This window comes from Mastigoproctus giganteus, chromosome 13, assembly GCF_048544385.1.
Source record: "Mastigoproctus giganteus isolate SK-2022 chromosome 13, ASM4854438v1, whole genome shotgun sequence".
Taxonomy (NCBI): Eukaryota; Metazoa; Arthropoda; class Arachnida; order Uropygi; family Thelyphonidae; genus Mastigoproctus; species Mastigoproctus giganteus.
This window is the reverse complement of record NC_143587.1, coordinates 68,423,524-68,441,887: the sequence shown is the minus strand read 5'-3', so window position 1 is coordinate 68,441,887 and position 18,364 is coordinate 68,423,524. Positions and strand designations below refer to the sequence as shown.

The window sequence follows — 18,364 nt, the reverse complement described above, 5'->3', positions numbered from 1 at the left end:
TAGCATTAGCAAAGGCACATGATGCAAGAAAGCAAACTTATATACCATCAGTAAAAAAAAAAAAAAAAACCCTTATTTCACCCATCCACTCGCTCCAAATGTTTGTCAAGTTCTGCCTTGAATTTATTTAAGCTATCAACTTCTGCAACCACGGATGGAATTTTGTTACAGTAATCAACCACTCGCTGGCTAAAGGCAAACTTCCACACATCCATCCTACAACCGTCTTTCCTCAGTTTGAATTTATGCACTCTCAAGCGATTATTCTGAGCAAGAGGAAGAATCCCATCAGCATTCAGCATGCTCCAACCATTCAAGGCTTTATACACTTCATTCAGATCACCTCGCAGGTGCCTAGTCTCCATACACTGTAATTTGCAAAACTTAAGCCTTTCTTCGTAAGAGCAACCGTTCGTTCCATTCACTAATCTTGTTGCCCTTCTCTGTACTCGTTCCAACAGCACCACATCCTTCTTAAAATGAGGCCTCCAGACCTGAATACAGTACTCAAGGTGTGGCCTGACCATTGCCTTATACAAGGGATAATCACCTCCTTATCCCTGCTAGAAAAGCTAGAAAAATTCCTGTATAACATTGACAAGACACCATGAGCTACTCTTGCAGACTGTCTGCACTGCTCAGAAAACTTCATAACTGCCTGCACAATTACCTCCAGGTTCTTTTCATTCTTTACCACTGTCAGTGTAGTACCACAGAGTTGGTAAGTTACTTCCCATATTACTTTACATTTGTCAATGTTTTAACTTCATTTGCCACCTCTGAGCCCATCTGCTCAACTTTTCTATATCCTGTTGCAGCAGCATACTGTCATTAGTGTCACTAACAACCCTGCCAACCTTTGTATCATCTGCAAACTTGGACATTAAGCCCGATATGCCATCATAAATATCATTTATAAATACAGAAAAGAACAATGGACCCAATGCTGAACCCTGATGAACTCCACTAATAACATTAGTCTACGAAGAGCAGTTTCCATTGATTACCACTCTGTCTTCTCCCACTCAACCATCCCTTTATCCATAGCAGCAATTGGTCTCCAATGCCACACTGCTGCAATTTCTGCAGCAGCCTTCCATGTGCAACAGTATCAAAGGCCTTTTTAAGATCCAAATATATGATATCAAAGTTATTCTTTGCATCCAGTTCCTTTGTGACTACATCATAGTATCCAATCAAATTGGTCAGACAAGACTTCCCCTTAACAAACCCATGCTATAACTGAAGTCTTGTCTAATGGTTCTGCCATTCTTCTTTAACCAGTGCCTCCATTAATTTCCCTGGGATAGAAGTTAAACTAACAGGTCTGTAATCACCTGTCTCCCTTTGATCCTCCTTTGTGAATTGGGGTCACATTTGCACATCTCCAGTCAATGGGTACCTCCCCAGAGTCCAAGGAAGCTCTCATAATTTATGGCCAAGGGTTTGCTTACTTCCTTTGCTGCCTCCTTTAATATAACTTGATAGATCCCATCCACCCCAGATGCCTTTCTTATGTTTATCTTCAACAATTTCTCCTCAAATTTACTCTGTTATTACAAGATTATCTAGCTTACTGCCAGAGTTTAATACAGTTCTGGCATTCCCCTCCCTGAATAACTCCTCGTGTGAATGTAGATGCAAAATATTCATTTAGTTTGTTAGCTACCTGAGCAGGATCATCAACAATTGAACCATCGATATCAAGTGGACCAATCTGATTCATCCCTTTCCTTCTAGAGTTTACATAAGTAAAGAAATCTTTGCTGTTTTTCTTTGCATTCTTTGCCAAAGATTTCTCGTAATCTGCCTTTGCCTCCCTAACCTCCTTTGTGACTTGGTTACGGACCAGCTTATACAAATTTGTATCTATCATAGGCTTCTGTGTCACCTGTTATTTTATAAGTATCCCATGCATTTTTATTCACTGTCACATGCCTAATTAGTTCATCTGACATCCATTTAGGACTAAATCTTGAACAATATTTCTTAGTTGGTATGAAAAGCCTAGTAGCTTCCAAGATTAATTCTTTGAATGCTTCCCATTTTGAATTTCCTGTTGGTAACATCTTCAGTTGGTCCCACTGTATAGAATTTAAATACTGGCTCAGACCACCTTAGTCACCTTTACGAAAGCAAAAACCCTTCCCTTTACCCCTGACGCTAGTTACATCTTTGAGTAAATCCCACATCAGTACACTGTGATCATTGCCACCTAGTGGTACCTTTATCTGCAGATTCTTAATGCATGAAGAATCACTACTGATAATGAGATCAAGAGTATTACTCCCTCTAGTTGCCTCCCAAACATGCTGCTGTAGAAAACAGCCATCCAATAAATATACAATAGTCTTGCTAGTCTGCGAGTGACCAACCCACAAGTTTCAGTCGATATCTAGAAAGTTAAAATCCTCCATTATAAAACATTTTGATTTACTGGCCCACTCTATTTCATAGAACAATTGCACATTATACTCATCAGATTCATTAGGCTTATAACACAGTCCTACTCTCATTTTTCCTTTCCCAGTGCTTATGTCATACCAAACAGACTCAATATTGCATTGTCCACCAATATTAAAGTAATGCACTTCCTTATATTTTATGTGTTTTTAAATTAACAGCATAACCCCTCCTCCCTTCCTGTCCTGTCTATCCTTTCTGTACACATTGTACTTCTCCCCAAATTATAACAACAGTTATTGTTATTCCAATTCTGCACTGCTTATAGCCTGTGCGACACCATGTCTCTGATATTCCAACAATATCTGCCTTTGATGTCTTGACTAGCACTTCAAGCTCATTGAATTTATTAACTATACACCTAGCATTGGTGTACATGCAAGTATACATGCACCTGTTTCTACTCTTAGTTACCCTAACACAGCCCATGTATTTATTTTTCCACTATGACTCCCAGCAGTGCTGGAAATCCCCACTGCCTTGCTTTCCAGGCTGCTGCCCAATTGCATTTCAATAGAAGTAGTGCAAGAATCACTTTCACCTCTGCCAGCAGCTACCGTTAATCTATTAGTCCATGTATTCCCCCAAGCTAGCAGTTTTTTGACCCACCTAACTCTGCCTCGATAGTGTCAGCAAATATTCTTGAACCCTTTCTATTTAAGTGTATCCCATCCCTGTAGAAGCAGTCTCTCCTGTTAACGAGAATAGACCAGGCTGAGAAAAATTCTACCCCTTGAGCTTCGCACAATCTCTCCTGGGCCGAATTGATCGACAAGGCTCTATACTCTCTCCTATTGTGTCTGGGCAGAATTGCTGACACTTTCAAATTCAACCCTAACTCACGGGTTTTTTTCGGCATTGACTTGTATAGTCTGGATGGTATTCTTCACCACATGTACAGCGAATAGTTTTTCTCCCATCAGAGCCATGCAGGTTGAATTTCTTCTCATCCGAGAAAATAACTGACTTCCACTACTTGGAGTCCATTTGAAATGCTTCTTACACCAAATTAATCGGGTCTTTTTCATTTTTTTTGTGAGGAGGGACTTCTTCTTAGGACGACGGGCTACAAGTCCATTTTTGAAGAGGAATCTTCAGACTGTTACTGCACTTGCTACCACTCCTGTATGTTCTTCTCATTCTCTTTTCAGCTAAGACGAAGAAGCTTTACGATTTTTAAGGCATAAGCACTTCAAAACGCAGTCCTGTTTTGGCGTAGACTCATTTGCATCTGGTTCCTTTTTTTTTTTTTTTCCTATCAGCAGAACCAGTATTCTTTAGTTTGGAAAGAAATCTACTCACTGTCGACTGATTACAAGACACTCTATAAGTAGTATGACAGGAAGAGCATCTTTCCTCATCTAAAGCCACAATAGCACTCTTTCTTCGTGGCGTCAAATGCACGTAACTCGCCATCCTGTCACAAGCAAGGAATGATTGCAACTCTTGCAGAGCGTGCTTATATAGCTGAAAATAACAGCTGTTACAATATTACGTCATCACCTACGCGTTTCAATCTTATCTGATGCAATCTGTAAGAAATATTGCCGTATATTTACATTATTCAGATGACAATTACAATTTTAAGGGGTGATGACTTTCTTTGAACACCAGTGTATATAGAGAAATTAGGGGGGGAAAAATCGCCAGTAAATATTGCTATGCACCTGTGTTATAAATTTCCAAAAAGATTGTAAAAATCAGTTTGCAATATCATCTTGCTTACACAATAGATTTTTAAAAAGCTGTCACAACTATAAATATATTTTAGTTCATTATGTGTGTATTATTAACTAGGATAAAAAATTAATGAAAAATATTTATATGTAACTGTATTATAAGCTTTTAAGATGGGTGTTTTAGACATCCCAAGTACCCTTTCAGTGAAATGGTGTATGTGCCTGAAAGAGTGTTAATTACTTAAATCAAACTATCATTAGTAAGGAACGGACATTATTTAGATTATATGGTGTTACCTATAACTTTGAGTGTATCACTCATAAATTTAAATGTATAAAACAACACTAAATTGTGCAGGCAGATATGAAATTTTCTGAGCAGTGCAGATGGTCTGCAAGAGTAGCTCATGGTGTCTTGTCAATGATATACAGGAATTTTTCTAGCAGGAATAAGGAGGTGATTATCCCCTTGTATAAGGTAACGGTCAGGCCACACCTTGAATACTGTATACAGGTCTAAAGGCCTCATTTTAAGAATAATGTAGAGCTGTTGGAACGAGTACAGAGAAGGGCAACAAGATTAGTGAATGGAACGAAGGGTTGCTCTTACGAAGAAAGGCTTAAGTTTTGCAGATTACAATGCCTGGAGACTAGGCACCTGCGAGGTGATCTGATTGAGGTGTATAAAGCCTTGTATGGTTTGAGCATGCTCAATGCTGATGGGATTCTTCCTCTTGCTCAGAATAATCATCTGAGAGGACATAATTTCAAGTTGAGCAAAGTCAGTTGTCAGATATATGTGTGGAAGTTTGCCTTTAGCCAGCGGGTAAAGTTGATTGGTGGAACAGACTTCCATCTTTTTTGATAGCCTAAATGGGAGTGTTTTTTTTTTTTTTTTTTCTTTTATGACCGATGCTGTATAAATTTGCTTTCTTGCATCATATGCCTCTACTAATGCTAATTCAAATTGGTATATATACATTTAACATATACTGAGTAGTAAGTTTTTTAGAGCTCTGACCTAATAGCAATTAGTACCTCCTTTAATCCTCAGCATGGCCTCAAGCCATTGGGCATGGATTACTCGTCAGTACAGATTCGATTGCTTTCCACAGTTGCCTCAGTTGATCCCTGCTCTGAACGGCTTGTTTCTCCTCATCCCTTAGATGATCAGTTTGGTTGAAATCTGATGAGTGAGTGAGCAAGCAAGAAAGTGAAGTATGGTACACTCACTCTCATGCTGTTGGAACCATTCTTGAGTGATCGCTACCTTATGACATGCACATTATATTGCTGTAAGTAACAATTGTCAACTGTAAACATGAAGGGGGAGGGGTGCACCTGGTTAGCAGTGTTATTCAAGTAGGATATGCAATCCAATATTGATTCACCAGTAGGAGACTTAATGTGTGCTATGAAAACAGTCCCCATCCAATTGCCAGCCTGAAGCATTGACACCACCCACCATGATGGATCTATTGATTTGTGTTGCTGTCAGCATGGAACAACTGAAACTGGGATGGACCAGGTGACCTTTTTTCCACTTTTTAAATGTCTAATGTCAGTGAACATCTGTCCACTGTACTAATAGCTGGTTGTTTTTTAGGTGACAAAAGTGAAACCTGTCTTTAATAATTTTAAGAATGATGATTAATTAAGATGGGATGACATTTTGGATCTTGGTGGCCTCTGCACATTGGACTTTGATTTAAATTTCTGCTGGGTTGTTAAAACAGGATTTGAGTAGGATGTAGTATATACTGTTAAGGACAGTTCCATTTTGCTGTTACCAGCCCTAGTCCATACCTACTGTGGATACTAGGGTCATTGCTGCTCTTTTTCAGGAAGTGCAACTGTTTTTGCCTATTACTCCTAGAGATGTTGGTGTGTGTGTACTTGCATTTATTGTGAGGACTTTAATGGAAACAGTGGATTTCTTCATTCACAGGACTGTAGTAAAGGCATTGTGAGCAGTGTAACCACACAGGGCGTCATTCTGACAACTAAATTACAAAAAAAGTATAAAAAGTAAAAATTTATATTTTAATTAGGCTAAGTAGGCTGGATGACTGGATGAACTTGCACATCTTCAATTCATTTGGCAATGAATAAAGTATTTTACTGTAGCAAGCTTTGGCCGTATGCACCAAAACACTATAAATTTTTATACTGTTTTAGCTCTGAAAAGCCACTCAGCTTTGCACAGGGCTTGAAAACTTACTTCGAAGCTTACTACAATCCTCTTCACTCATGGTGTTTTTTGAACTATATATGATTTAAATGGGTATTACAATACCCTTGCAGACTTTGTTTTGGATGTATAACTGATTTAGGATTTATTATGGGATTGGGTCTTCAAGCTGATGTACTATTAATCTCCTTTTTTTCTCTCTTATTTTTATGTATTTTTCTTTTTCTTCCTGTCTTTAGATATATGTCGTGGGTCAAAATGAGTATCCAACTGATGTTGGACTGTCAAGGCCATTTCTTCTTTTTTTGGTATGTGTTGTGATTGGCCTGTTTGCAGTTTTCCATAGGCCGCTGGGCTAAGAGGCCAATCATAACAACACTAAAATACACGAACACTGCTACGTTAATTGGCCTTTACCTTAAATGATATTTTTTCACCTACATGGTAGGTTTGTCCAATAGCCAGAACCATCTGCACTGTATAAATAAATAAAATAATGTCCTGAAACCTATTGGGTAGTTGATTGGTGGAACAAATTTCCATCTGTTGTTTTAGCAGTGGGTGATTTGAATAAATTGAAAGAAGAATTAGACAAACTGTTAGAGTGGGGGTGTGAACAGGTGATGTGGGAAGTGTTGGTTTTCTTTATCTTCTTTTGACTTATGCTGTATAAACTTGCTTTCTTGCATCATTTTGCATTATTAATACTAATACTAACTTGTTCTAACAGAACAAAATATAAAATTTCATGAAAATCCACTCACTGGGAGTTATTACATGTGAACAGCCGGACAAGAAACTAATAATTTGCGGATTTCTGTTGGTCCAATTTTAATAAAATTTGGAATGGCTCGGCAAATCTTTCTAAAAGGCCCAAATATAAAATTTAATGAAATCTGTCCACTGCATGTTGAGTTTTTATATGTGGATGGATGGATACAGTGAAGACTATAGATTCCTTATGCATATATGCTAATGCACCCAAAAATAGATTGTATCAAAAGAAATCTGTGTTGTCAAATTTCAAATTCCATAAACCAGTGGTCAAATTCTATAAACATAAGATGCCAAAATGGTAGACATTGAGGTTAAGAGTTTGATTGAACAAAAGAAACTAGGGTGAAGGTAAAGAAAGCCAACACGAGAGTCACGGCAAACTACTGGACAAACGGGTTTGCTGCTACCATAGTTTTTTCCTGCATTCTCTGTAAACAAATAGTGAATGTTACCGGCAGCAGTAGAAGTCAAATGATATATTGATTGATGCATAGCCATGACAGATGATGTACTGATTGGTGTGTGAATACAATAATACAATAGACAATAATATCATAGCAGTAAGTGATTGATTGGCATTATGATACGTATACAGGTAATCTCGTATAACACAGTAGTTAAGTTCATATAAAATCTCGTGTAGTTCGAAATCGTGTTATACGGGACTAAGAACCAATACAAAAAGGGGGGGTTATTTTCCAAAAGCTAACAAAGAGACATCATTTTTTTTTTTATAACTATTAGAAACTCAATTTTTATTAAAAATAGTAATATCTGAATAAACGTCTTAAAACTGTATATATGACAGATAATATACATTCATTTAATTTTGTTCCTCACTATTGAGGCTAAGCACAATCAAACGAGAACATTTTCTCAGAATATCTTCACCTTCTGAACCTTCTAGTTTCGTGTATCTTCTGCTCTCTTTAAAATATCAGTATTCTGGGATTGCTTGCTTTTGCTGAATAGATCTTTCTAAATTGCATGGTATGGAGCAAAGCATTTTTGAAACTCCATTTTGAACTTTGTGTTCCTTCCAGTCGAAGGATCTACATTCAAAAAAATAAAAAAAATTAAGATTGTAATTGCTCAGCTAAGTTTATGCCTTGCCATATGCTTTTTAGTGTAAAATTTTGAACTTCAGAATTTTCATCTGTGCTATCATCCTCAGAACTGATTTGGTTTTCATTCGATGCCATTTCCACCAAATCTGCTTTGCCAGCCTCTTTTCTACCAGTAATTATTGAACATCTTCAGTAGTCATATTATCAAAATCTTCCTTTCCTACTGACGTAGAAAGTTCTACTATCACATCGATTCCGTTTTCTACCGATTGGGCCATATTTCCTGAATGAACTGACTCTGTCCATACATTTTTTCAACATACACGTGTTGACAGGTTTACTTCAAGTGAATAAGCTATGATTTCGATACAGTGCACAATTGAAAAATGTTTCCATGCCCCCATCACTTTAATAGATTCAGGATCAATTTTTTTTAAATCCACTGTTAACAGTTTTCTGATGTAATGAGTTTTAAAGGTAGGTATAATCTACCTTTAAAACTCATTACATCAGAAATGTAATGAGCCTTGATCTAATGGCTGAATTAAAGAATAGTAACGAACGGGCCTGGTGTACTGGGGTCCATGGTTAAGAGAAAAAATATAGATACGTATAATTATAACCCAGTTTAATGTAATAATAAAATATACTAATAAGTAACAGGCAGTAGCTTTCAAGACTAACGAGTCTCTTTTTCAACTGAATTCAAATACAACGGATAAGTGCAATGAGCTGAGTGAGGCACGTTATTCATTTGCTATTGTTGCACAGACGTGCGCTGTTTTACTCCACTGATCATCTAGCATTAAAACGGTTGTCTCTAGGATGGGGTGTAGACGTATGCCTTTGTGGCGGTTTATTACCTTTGGATTGTTTAATATGTTAAGTGACTCTAGTCATAGGTGGTGGCAAAAGTGTCGTGAGTGGTCTACTATTTCAAAGTCACGTTTAGGATCAAGATCATGGTTGGTGGCCCAAAAATGTTCTGCGACTGTGGACTGGTCAGTTTCGGCAAGCCGGATTGCTCTGTCATGTTCCGTAAGACGATCTTGGAGACGTCTTGATGTTTCTCCTATGTAGCAGCTGTCACAGTCTCTACAGGTGATGCGATGTACTACATTGCTGCGTAAGAGAGGTGTGACAGGAGTCTTCACACTGGAGACAAGTGAACGTAGGTTCCTTCCTGCAGGGTAACTGCACGCATTTGATGTTGTAATTTCTAAGAATCTTCGAGATCCGTTCTGACACGCCTGGATAATAGAGAATGTAGGCAGATGGTATACCGTCTTGGTTTGGTGGTCTTGGGTGGGATGTGAGTTCTTGTGCCTGTAACAGGCACCTGCTTAGCACATGGGATGGATAACCACATTTGGTTAGGTCCGCCTTCACACAAGAGATCTCGTTACGCCTAATTGCATCAGTGCTGGAATGGCTCCAAGCCCTGGAGAATAGGGTGCGGGCAGTGCTATTGAGATGACTTGGTGCGTGGCCGGATCTGTAGTTAGTGAATTGTCCGCACCACATAGGTTTGCGGTATACTGAAGTCTCTAGATGTGGGCCTACGCGATGCACTAAGACATCCAGGAATGGGAGCGCATCGTTGACCTCTAACTCTGTAGTAAACTTGATGAAATTAGATAGGGAGTTGAGGTATTCCAGTAGTGCTGTTTCAGAGCCACGTGGTATTACAGTAAAAATATTGTCAACATATCTGCACCATGCTGTAATAGGTGCAGGTGGGTTCAGGTGTATCTGCTCCTCCAGATCTTCCATGGCGATGTTGGCTACTACGGAACTAACAGGGGCACCCATAGAAGTGCTATGTACCTGCTGGTAGACTGAATCCTCAAAAGTGAAGATGCTGCTCGATAAGCATAGGTTGAGGGTGGTACAGATGTCATCAGTGGATAGTGATGTCCTGGATTGGAGGCTTAAGTCGTTCCCAAGGAGCCTTCTTGCGCAGTGCATGACCTGTTGGATGGGAATTGAAGTGAATAAAGAAATCACATCAAATGATGCCATGACGGTGTTGTCAGGGATTGAAAGGTCCTTAATGAGGTGGGTAAATTCACTGCTATTTTTAACGGTGTGTGAGGTATTTCCTACAAGAGGTGAGAGGAGGCGCGCGATATGCTTGAACAGTTCATACGTTGGGGCACTGCAGCACGAAACTATTGGTCTGAGGGGAATACCCGGTTTGTGGATCTTTGGCAATCCATAGAATTGCGGTAGTTGGCAGCCAGTAGCATGTAGAAGATGCTGAGTTGTAGTCGAGATCTTCTTATCTTTAAACCATGTGTGGACGAGTTTATTGACATGTGTCTCTAGACGTTTCAAGACCTTAATGGGTGGATCAGATAGAGGTTTATATACGTTTGGGTCTAGTAGTAGGGCCAGGGCTTTCTCTCGTTAGGTTGATCGGTCTAATACAACGGTCTGGCGCCCTTTATCAGCAGGAAGTATGATGATGGAGTTGTCTTTTCTTATAGATGATAGGGCGGCATGTTGACGATGGTTAAGGTTTGAGTAAGTTTACCGAGTGCTGTGGAGGATTGCGGCAGTCCTGAAACAGATCTTGTTGGCAGTTTCTTCGGGAAGATTGGCTTCGATACCCATAGCGAGCTGTGTGAATGGAGGTTTAGATGGTATGATGGCGATATTCAGCTGTTCAATGGATAGTTGTTTGCTGCTTAGGTTCAAGACGAAGGAAGTTGCATTACTTGAACGTGTGCTCGCCTTTAAGGAGTTAGCTTCTATGCTTAAGTTTATGAATTTGCGCTGTTGGCGTAAACGGTAGGTATCAGAGATCTGATTAGCCCGATGACAGATGGTATGTATAAGGTTCGTAAATATGATAGGCGAGACCTTACCTTGCAGATGTAACAGTCTGGACTTGTAGTCAGTTCTCTTGATTTCACGGTGGAGATGGGTTATCCACAATTTTAATGTGCGTAGATTGAAGTTAAAACAGGCACGATCCATGTGAGAGTTGTGGAATGGGGCTTTGTAGCGGAACCCTTTAGGTATGATTCGATTGCTTTTGCATCTATGTGCAAAGCGTAGATGTTGTCTGTTGCGGGCTATTGAAAGGAAGGACTTTTGTAACTGCACACAATCGTTGTAAACATTATGGCCGTAAAGGGAACGAATAGTAACGAATGGGCCTGGTGTACTGGGGTCCATGGTTGAGAGAAAAATATAGATACGTATAATTATAACCCCAGTTTAATGTAATAATAAAATATACTAATAAGTAACAGGCAGTAGCTTTCAAGACTAACGAGTCTCTTTTTCAACTGAATTCAAATACAAATACAACAGATAAGTGCAATGAGCTGAGTGAGGCACGTTATTCATTTGCTATTGTTGTTGCACAGATGTGTGCTGTTTTACTCTGTTGATCATCTAGCATTAAAACATTAGAATTAAAGAAGTTGTATTAGGTGGTAGGAATTGCTTCAACATTTTGGTTGACTTAAATTTTTTGGATGTCCTGTTGCATTTTCCAATAGTAATAAAACATTGAAGTCTACATTTTTCCGCTTTAAATAGTTTTCCATAGCTGGCACAAAACAATTTAGAATCCATTCTTTAAAAATATCGGCAGTTATCCAAATTATGCCTAATTTTCTTAGGCATAATTTGGGTAAGTGCCGAGATGGAATTTAATTCACAACAAAGAAATTATTCCAATATGCTTCTTAAGAACAAAGTTTAGTAATACATACCCAGAAAAATTTATGAACGATCAAATAAAAACCAAAATAACCTTGCAGAAATCTTCAAGTTTACGAACTGCACGCTTCAAAGTCACATTTTTATGGTCTCAGACAAGCACAAGTTCAATAGCGCAGAACCTAACATGGGGATTTCCCAATAATTATTTTTATTTTATTATTCTTCTTTTTTTTTTCATATAAAAGCTCAAAAATACTGTGTTATGCATGGTTTGCCGCCATTCTCTAACCAGGTTAGAGCGAAACTGGATTATATTAAGTACTATGTTGTGCGAGGATTGCCTCAATTTATCAATCGTGTTAGAGCGAAACTGTGTTGTAGAAGTACCATATTATATGGGAGTTACCTGTATATAGCGGTTTCTTTCTTTTCCTATAATTTCCTAACCTAACATCAGGTTAGGAAATATAACAAAAAATAAAGAAACCTTGAAAATTAGCTTTCCTAACCCAAGCTAGACCTGCCAATCATTTGTTACAAAAATCCATGGGTAAGAGCCTTGTTCTAAAGACTAACCAATGGGAGAAAGCTGATTATAACAAAGTACTGGCAAATAGAGCTAAGAACAGGCATAAGGAGATTTTCTCATATGTGAATATGAGAAAGAAGAGAGTAAATCTAATAGGTCCATCAATTGTTTGAGTGGAAGGTCTATAGAAAACTCAAAAGATACTTCTTGATATTTACAGTCAAAAGCAAGTTTGAAACTGTGGAATGTAAAGGTATCATAATGCTGTAAAATAAGTGATATAATCAGGGCAGGCTTAAGGCACAATCAAACGGTTCCCCCAAACAGAGCACCAATTGGGAATGATAATGAGTGCCCAATGAGTGTCCATTCTTTTGGTGAGTGCCCAAGTGAAACTTGGGCACTCACCAAAAGAATGGAAGAGAAGCTGAGAACTACACAGTGAAGAATGGAATGAATTATATTGGGAATCAGACTGTTAGATAAGAAGAGAAACACATGGATTAGGCAGCAAACTCAAGTAAAGGACATTCTTATCAAAACCAAAGAACTAAAACGGTCTTGGGCAGGACACATAGCTCGAAGACATGATGACAGATGGACTAAGAAAATAACAGAATGGTATCCAAGCGGAGCTAGAAGAAAACCTGGAAGACAAAGGCAGAGATGGATAGATGAAATTCATGAGTTTGTGGGTAGTAAATGGATGGCCAGTGCTCAAAACAGAAGGAACTGGAAAGTTGCTGGAGAGGCCTTCATCCTACAGTGGATTGAAAATGGCTGATGATGATGAATGTGTGTCATTGAATGCTGGGAAGATTCCTGGACTGAAGAAGTACTAATGTCTCCCCAATACACAAAGGTGGTGCCAAAGAGAAGGTAGATAAATATAGGCCAGCATTTGGCTTCTGTGGTGGGGAAAATCATGGAGTCTGTGGTTACAGATGCCATTCAGAACCATCTGAACAAGAATGGTATATTAGCATTAGTAAGGGATATGATGCAAGAAAGCAAGCTTATATAGCATCAGCCAAAAAAAAAAAAAAAAAAAACCCTCTTCCAATAGGCTTCCATCTGTTGTTGTGTAAGTGGATGAGTTGAATAAATTCAAGGGAGAAGTAGACAAATTCTTGAAGGGTATGGATGGGTTAACTGTGGGATTTTTTTTATTTTTTTTATTTTTTTTTTTTATGGCTGACTCTATATAAGCTTGCTTTCTTGCATCATTTGTCATTACTGTTACTACTACTGTGAAGCAGTCCCAAAGGAAATGAAAAACAATTTTGATATCATGTAGCCGAGTGGTCAGGAGCGGGAGTGCTGTGGCACATTCTCTTTGAGTAGACCGGGGTTCAAGCCCCTGACTGCTAAATACGGTCGATTTGCCAACCCACACTGGACTAGCGTGGCAGATTATGGTCCATTTCCCTCAGCATGAATTGTTGAGGAGGTTTCCATCCTGCAGTGGGTTGATAATGGCTGCAATTTACTTTACTTTTTTTTACTTGGATTTCAGGAAAGCCTTTTACACTGTTGCACATAAGACTGCTGTACAAAGTAGAGTAATGTGGCATTAAGGGAAAGTTACTGCTGTGAATAAAGGGATGGTTGAATGGCAGAAGACATAGTGGTTATCAGTGGACACTGCTCTTTGTGTACTAATATTATTAGTGGAGTCTCCCTGTGTTCAGTGCTTGGCTAATTGTTGTTTTCTATATTTATTAATGATATTGATGAGGGAAATCAGGCTCAATGCCCAAATTTTCAGATGTACAAAGGTTGGCACTGTGATTAATGACAGTAGTGATGGTATGCTGCTACAACAGATCTAGAAAAATTAGGCAGATAGACTAAAAAATAGAAATTGAATTTTAACATTGACAAATGCAAAGTACTGCATAATGGTAGCAGTAACCACAGAGTATCATACCATTTGTACTACACTCAAGGTAGTGGAAAATAAAAAGACCTGGGGGTAATTGTGCAGTCTGATATGAAGTTCTCTGAGAATTTCTATAGGCTGCTAGGACTGCTCATGGTGTTTTGTCAATGATATACAGGAATTTTGCTAGCAGAGATGAGGAGGTGATTATTCCATTGTCAGTAGCCAGGCCACATCTTGAGTTCTGCATATAGGCCTGGAGGCCTCATTTTAGGTAGAATGTAGAGCTGCTGGAATGGATAAGAGCAACAGTGTATCCTTCTCTCCCCACCAATAAAGGCTTCAAGTCTGCAAATTTTAGTGTCTGGAGACTAGGCATCTTTGAGGTAATCTGATTGAGGTGTTTAAGGCTTTGAATGGATTGAGCAAGTTCAATGCTGATGGGATTCTTACTCGGACTACACACGCGAAGGGGCATAAATTCAAATTGAGGAAGGGTAGTAGTAGTAGTAGTGGCATGTGATGCAAGAAAGCAAGTGTATGAGCTTATGCAGCATCAGCCAAAAAAAAAAAAAAAAAGCCTGTCCAGTTCCTCCTTAAATTTATTCAACCTATCAACTTCCACAACGACAGATGGAAATTTGTTCCAGCAATTAACCACCCGCTGGCTAAAGGCAAATTTCCGCACATCTATTCTACCTCTGTCCTTTCTTAATTTGAATTTATGCCCCCTTAGGTTCGTAATCTGAACAAGTGGAAGGATCTCATCAGAATTCAGCATGCTCAATCCATTCAAGGCCTTATACACCTCAATCAGATCACCGCGCAGGTGCCTAGTCTCCAGCCACTGCAATTTGCAGAACTTAAGCCTCTCTTGGTAAGAGGATCCCTTCATTCCCCTCACCAATCTTGTTGCCCTTCTCTGTACACACTCAAGTAAATCTACATCCTTCCTAAAATGAGGCCTCCAGACATGTACGCAGTACTCAAGGCGTGGCCTGACCATTGCCTTATACAGAGGGACAATCAACTCCTTCTCCCTGCTAGCAAAATTCCTATATATCATTGACAAAACCCCATGACCTGCCCTGGCAGCCTATCTGCATTGCTCAGAAAACTTCATATCTGACTGCACAATTACTCCCAGGTCTTTTTCATTTTCTACCACCTTAAGTGTAGTACCACACAGTTGGTACGTTTCTCTGGGGTTACTTCTACCCATATGCAATACTTTGCATTTGTCAAGGTTAAACTTCAGTTGCCACTTCTTAGCCCATCTGCCCAAATTATCTAGATCATTAACAACCCTGTCAACCTTTGTATCATTTGAAAACTTCGATGCTAAGCCTGATATACCTTCATCAATATCATTGATAAATATACAAAACAACAGTGGACCCAACACCGAACTCTGTGGGACTCCACTAATAACATTAGTCCACGAAGAGCGGCACCCATTGATTACCACCCTTTGTCTTCTCCTACTCAACCATCCTTTTATCCATTGTAGCAACTTACCCTTAATACCATTCTGCTCCAATTTGTACAGTAGTCTTCCATGCGCAACAGAGTCAAAAGCTTTCCTGAAATACAAGTATATGATATCAAAATTATTTTTTGCATCCAGTTCCTTTGTAACCACATCATAATATCCTATTAAATTTGTCAGACAAGACTTTCCCTTAACAAACGCATGCTGTGTCTGAATTATTGCTGCAGTCTTGTCTAGATGATCCTGCAATGCATCTTTAACCAGTGACTCCATTATTTTACCTGGAACAGAAGTTAAACTAATTGGTCTGTTTGCAGAATTCATGTGCAGAAGTTTGCCTTTAGCCATAGGGTGGTTGATTGCTGGAACCAACCGCCATCTGTGTTTATGGAAGTGGATAGCTTAAATTCAAAGAAGTACTAGACAAACTATTGGAGGGAATGGACTGGTGCGAGAAGTTTTTTTTTGACTGATGTTATATAAGCTTGCTTTCTTGCATACTTTGCCGCTACTAATACTAAAGTGCAGCAAACTGTTTTGCAGTACCTCTTACAATAAAATTTGAATTGAGCTTTATAAGCTTCATAATCAAGTGAATAATTTATAGAGACCCTGTATATATCAATATTTGTTCTCATTTTGCTTTTAATGACATTTTTAAAATATTAATATTTGTAACAAAATTAATATATTTTTATATTAGTTTTATATGATACTAATCATCATTGATTTACAAACTGAATTTTTTTTTTTACACCTGACTTTCTTATTAACCAATTTAGATTTTTGAGTGCACCTATCAATTTGTACAATGTTTGTTTTATATGAGTTGCATTTCTGTGAAGAGCTTATAAACATTTATTTCATATAAAATACTGCCAATTCACTTATGCATTTTTGTAAAATTATCTTTTAAGTAATATTTTTCTATCAATTTGCTTAATATACAAAACTTTAATGCATTTTTGTTAATTATGATGTACCTGGTACTAGTTTATTATTAATACAGTTAATTATTGTAATTATAATGTATGTAATATTAGAAAATAATATTGTAATACAATTAATGCATAAACTGCATTTTGGTTACTTATGATATATTTGATGTTTATTAATACATTTTTATTTATTAAAAATTTTGTTTTAGCTGCACATCAGAAGCTATTTGTGATGTTTATGTGTGGTGCTTTGTTAAATATGCTTCTCTCCTGCCTTTTACCTCGTTATAAATGTAGACACCGTCTGACTGAAATGGTATGTATAATTTTCATACAGTGGCTAATAAAAAAGCTGTTGGTCACCAGTTATCTTGTGTATTTGCACTTTCCTGATGGCAATGTGCAAATACCCAAGATAGTATGGTAGAGGATTATATGCTTAATTTCCATTACTGCCTTGATATTTTTTTTTCATTAATTTCTGATATAGTTAGTCTCAGACTTTAGTTATGTAATTTCCAGAACTACTCTAGCGTTCTCTTCTTCACAAATAGAAAAATTGTGCGCTACTGTACATATGCACTTTCAGACTTCGCATGTAAATAGAATAAGTCAGGGCTTTTTCTACAGCTTATCTCAGTCAAAACATCATCAGTCAGATACTAGAAATATCTGAGAAGTAGGAAGTAGCATTACTGTACTGATTTAATTAATTCAGAACTGAACAGAAAAAGAAAAAAAAACTCGTCAGGTTCTTTTCAAGTTCATCTGGGTATTTATTCTGATTCTGATTAGAATTAGATTTTTGCTATTTTTACAAAATATGGCAAAGCAATTAGATAATATTTATCAAAGAGATACCTTTGCAACCATTTGCAGCATATCCATGAAAGCAGAAATCTTTTATAACTGGTCTTGTTCTTGTAGGGGTGGATAGTTCATCCTTAGTCAAACTGTGGGATGTATGTGGTCACTGGTTTCTGCTAAAAGTGGCAGCTGATATCCAATAAATTTTTTATATTTCATATTATGCCTCATAGAATTCCAGTATTTTAAATCAGGTAAATTATTCATTTGCTTCATAGAATCTAACATTGCTGACACAAAATTTGAGGACAACAAAATAACCAAAATTTTCATGTGGATTCATCATGTTGCTTTAAAAAAAAATGGAATTGTCAATGAAAATGAACCAGAAAATATTCTTAATAATATCAAGTTATATGTGCGTGACAATGTGTCATTATGCTAAACAACAAGAGGTCACGATAATTTAAAAGCGGCTGCAAGTCAGGATTAATAGGAATCAATTAGAGATGTATATTAATATTAGTATTGGCAAATGATACAAGGAGGGAAAGCTTATATAGCATCAGTCATTAAAAAAAAAAAACCTTCAATTGCCTATTCCTTCTAATAATTTGTCCACTCCTTATGTCCCCTTGTGTGCCATCTGAGAAAGAGTAAAGATGAAGGCAGCATTTAGTTACTCAAACCTTAAACTTAAATCTTAAACACTTCAATAAGAACTTCTAGATGCTGCAATTTACAAAGCCTCAGTCTTTCTTCGTAAGAGTACAGTGTGTACCATTTTGTGCCCCAGACAAAATGACACTTCCAAACCTATACACTGGTTTGGAAGCTTCAGGAAAGGTACAGCGTTTCCAT

The 18,364-nt window shown here is 37.9% G+C and overlaps 1 protein-coding gene across 2 annotated transcripts in view; it reads left to right on the top strand.

The window, feature by feature from the left end:
- LOC150076141 (acyltransferase PGAP2-like) overlaps window positions 1-18,364 on the top strand; it is a 227,807-nt gene that overhangs the window by 54,017 nt on the left and 155,426 nt on the right. For both annotated transcript variants that reach the window (XR_016547816.1, XM_090387593.1), the window contains exon 3: window positions 16,906-17,012. Coding sequence is in view for 1 of the 2 variants with exons in the window: in XM_090387593.1 (XP_090243719.1) it covers window positions 16,906-17,012 (107 nt within the window). In the remaining variant the exon portion in view is untranslated. The remainder of the gene's footprint in view (window positions 1-16,905; window positions 17,013-18,364) is intronic.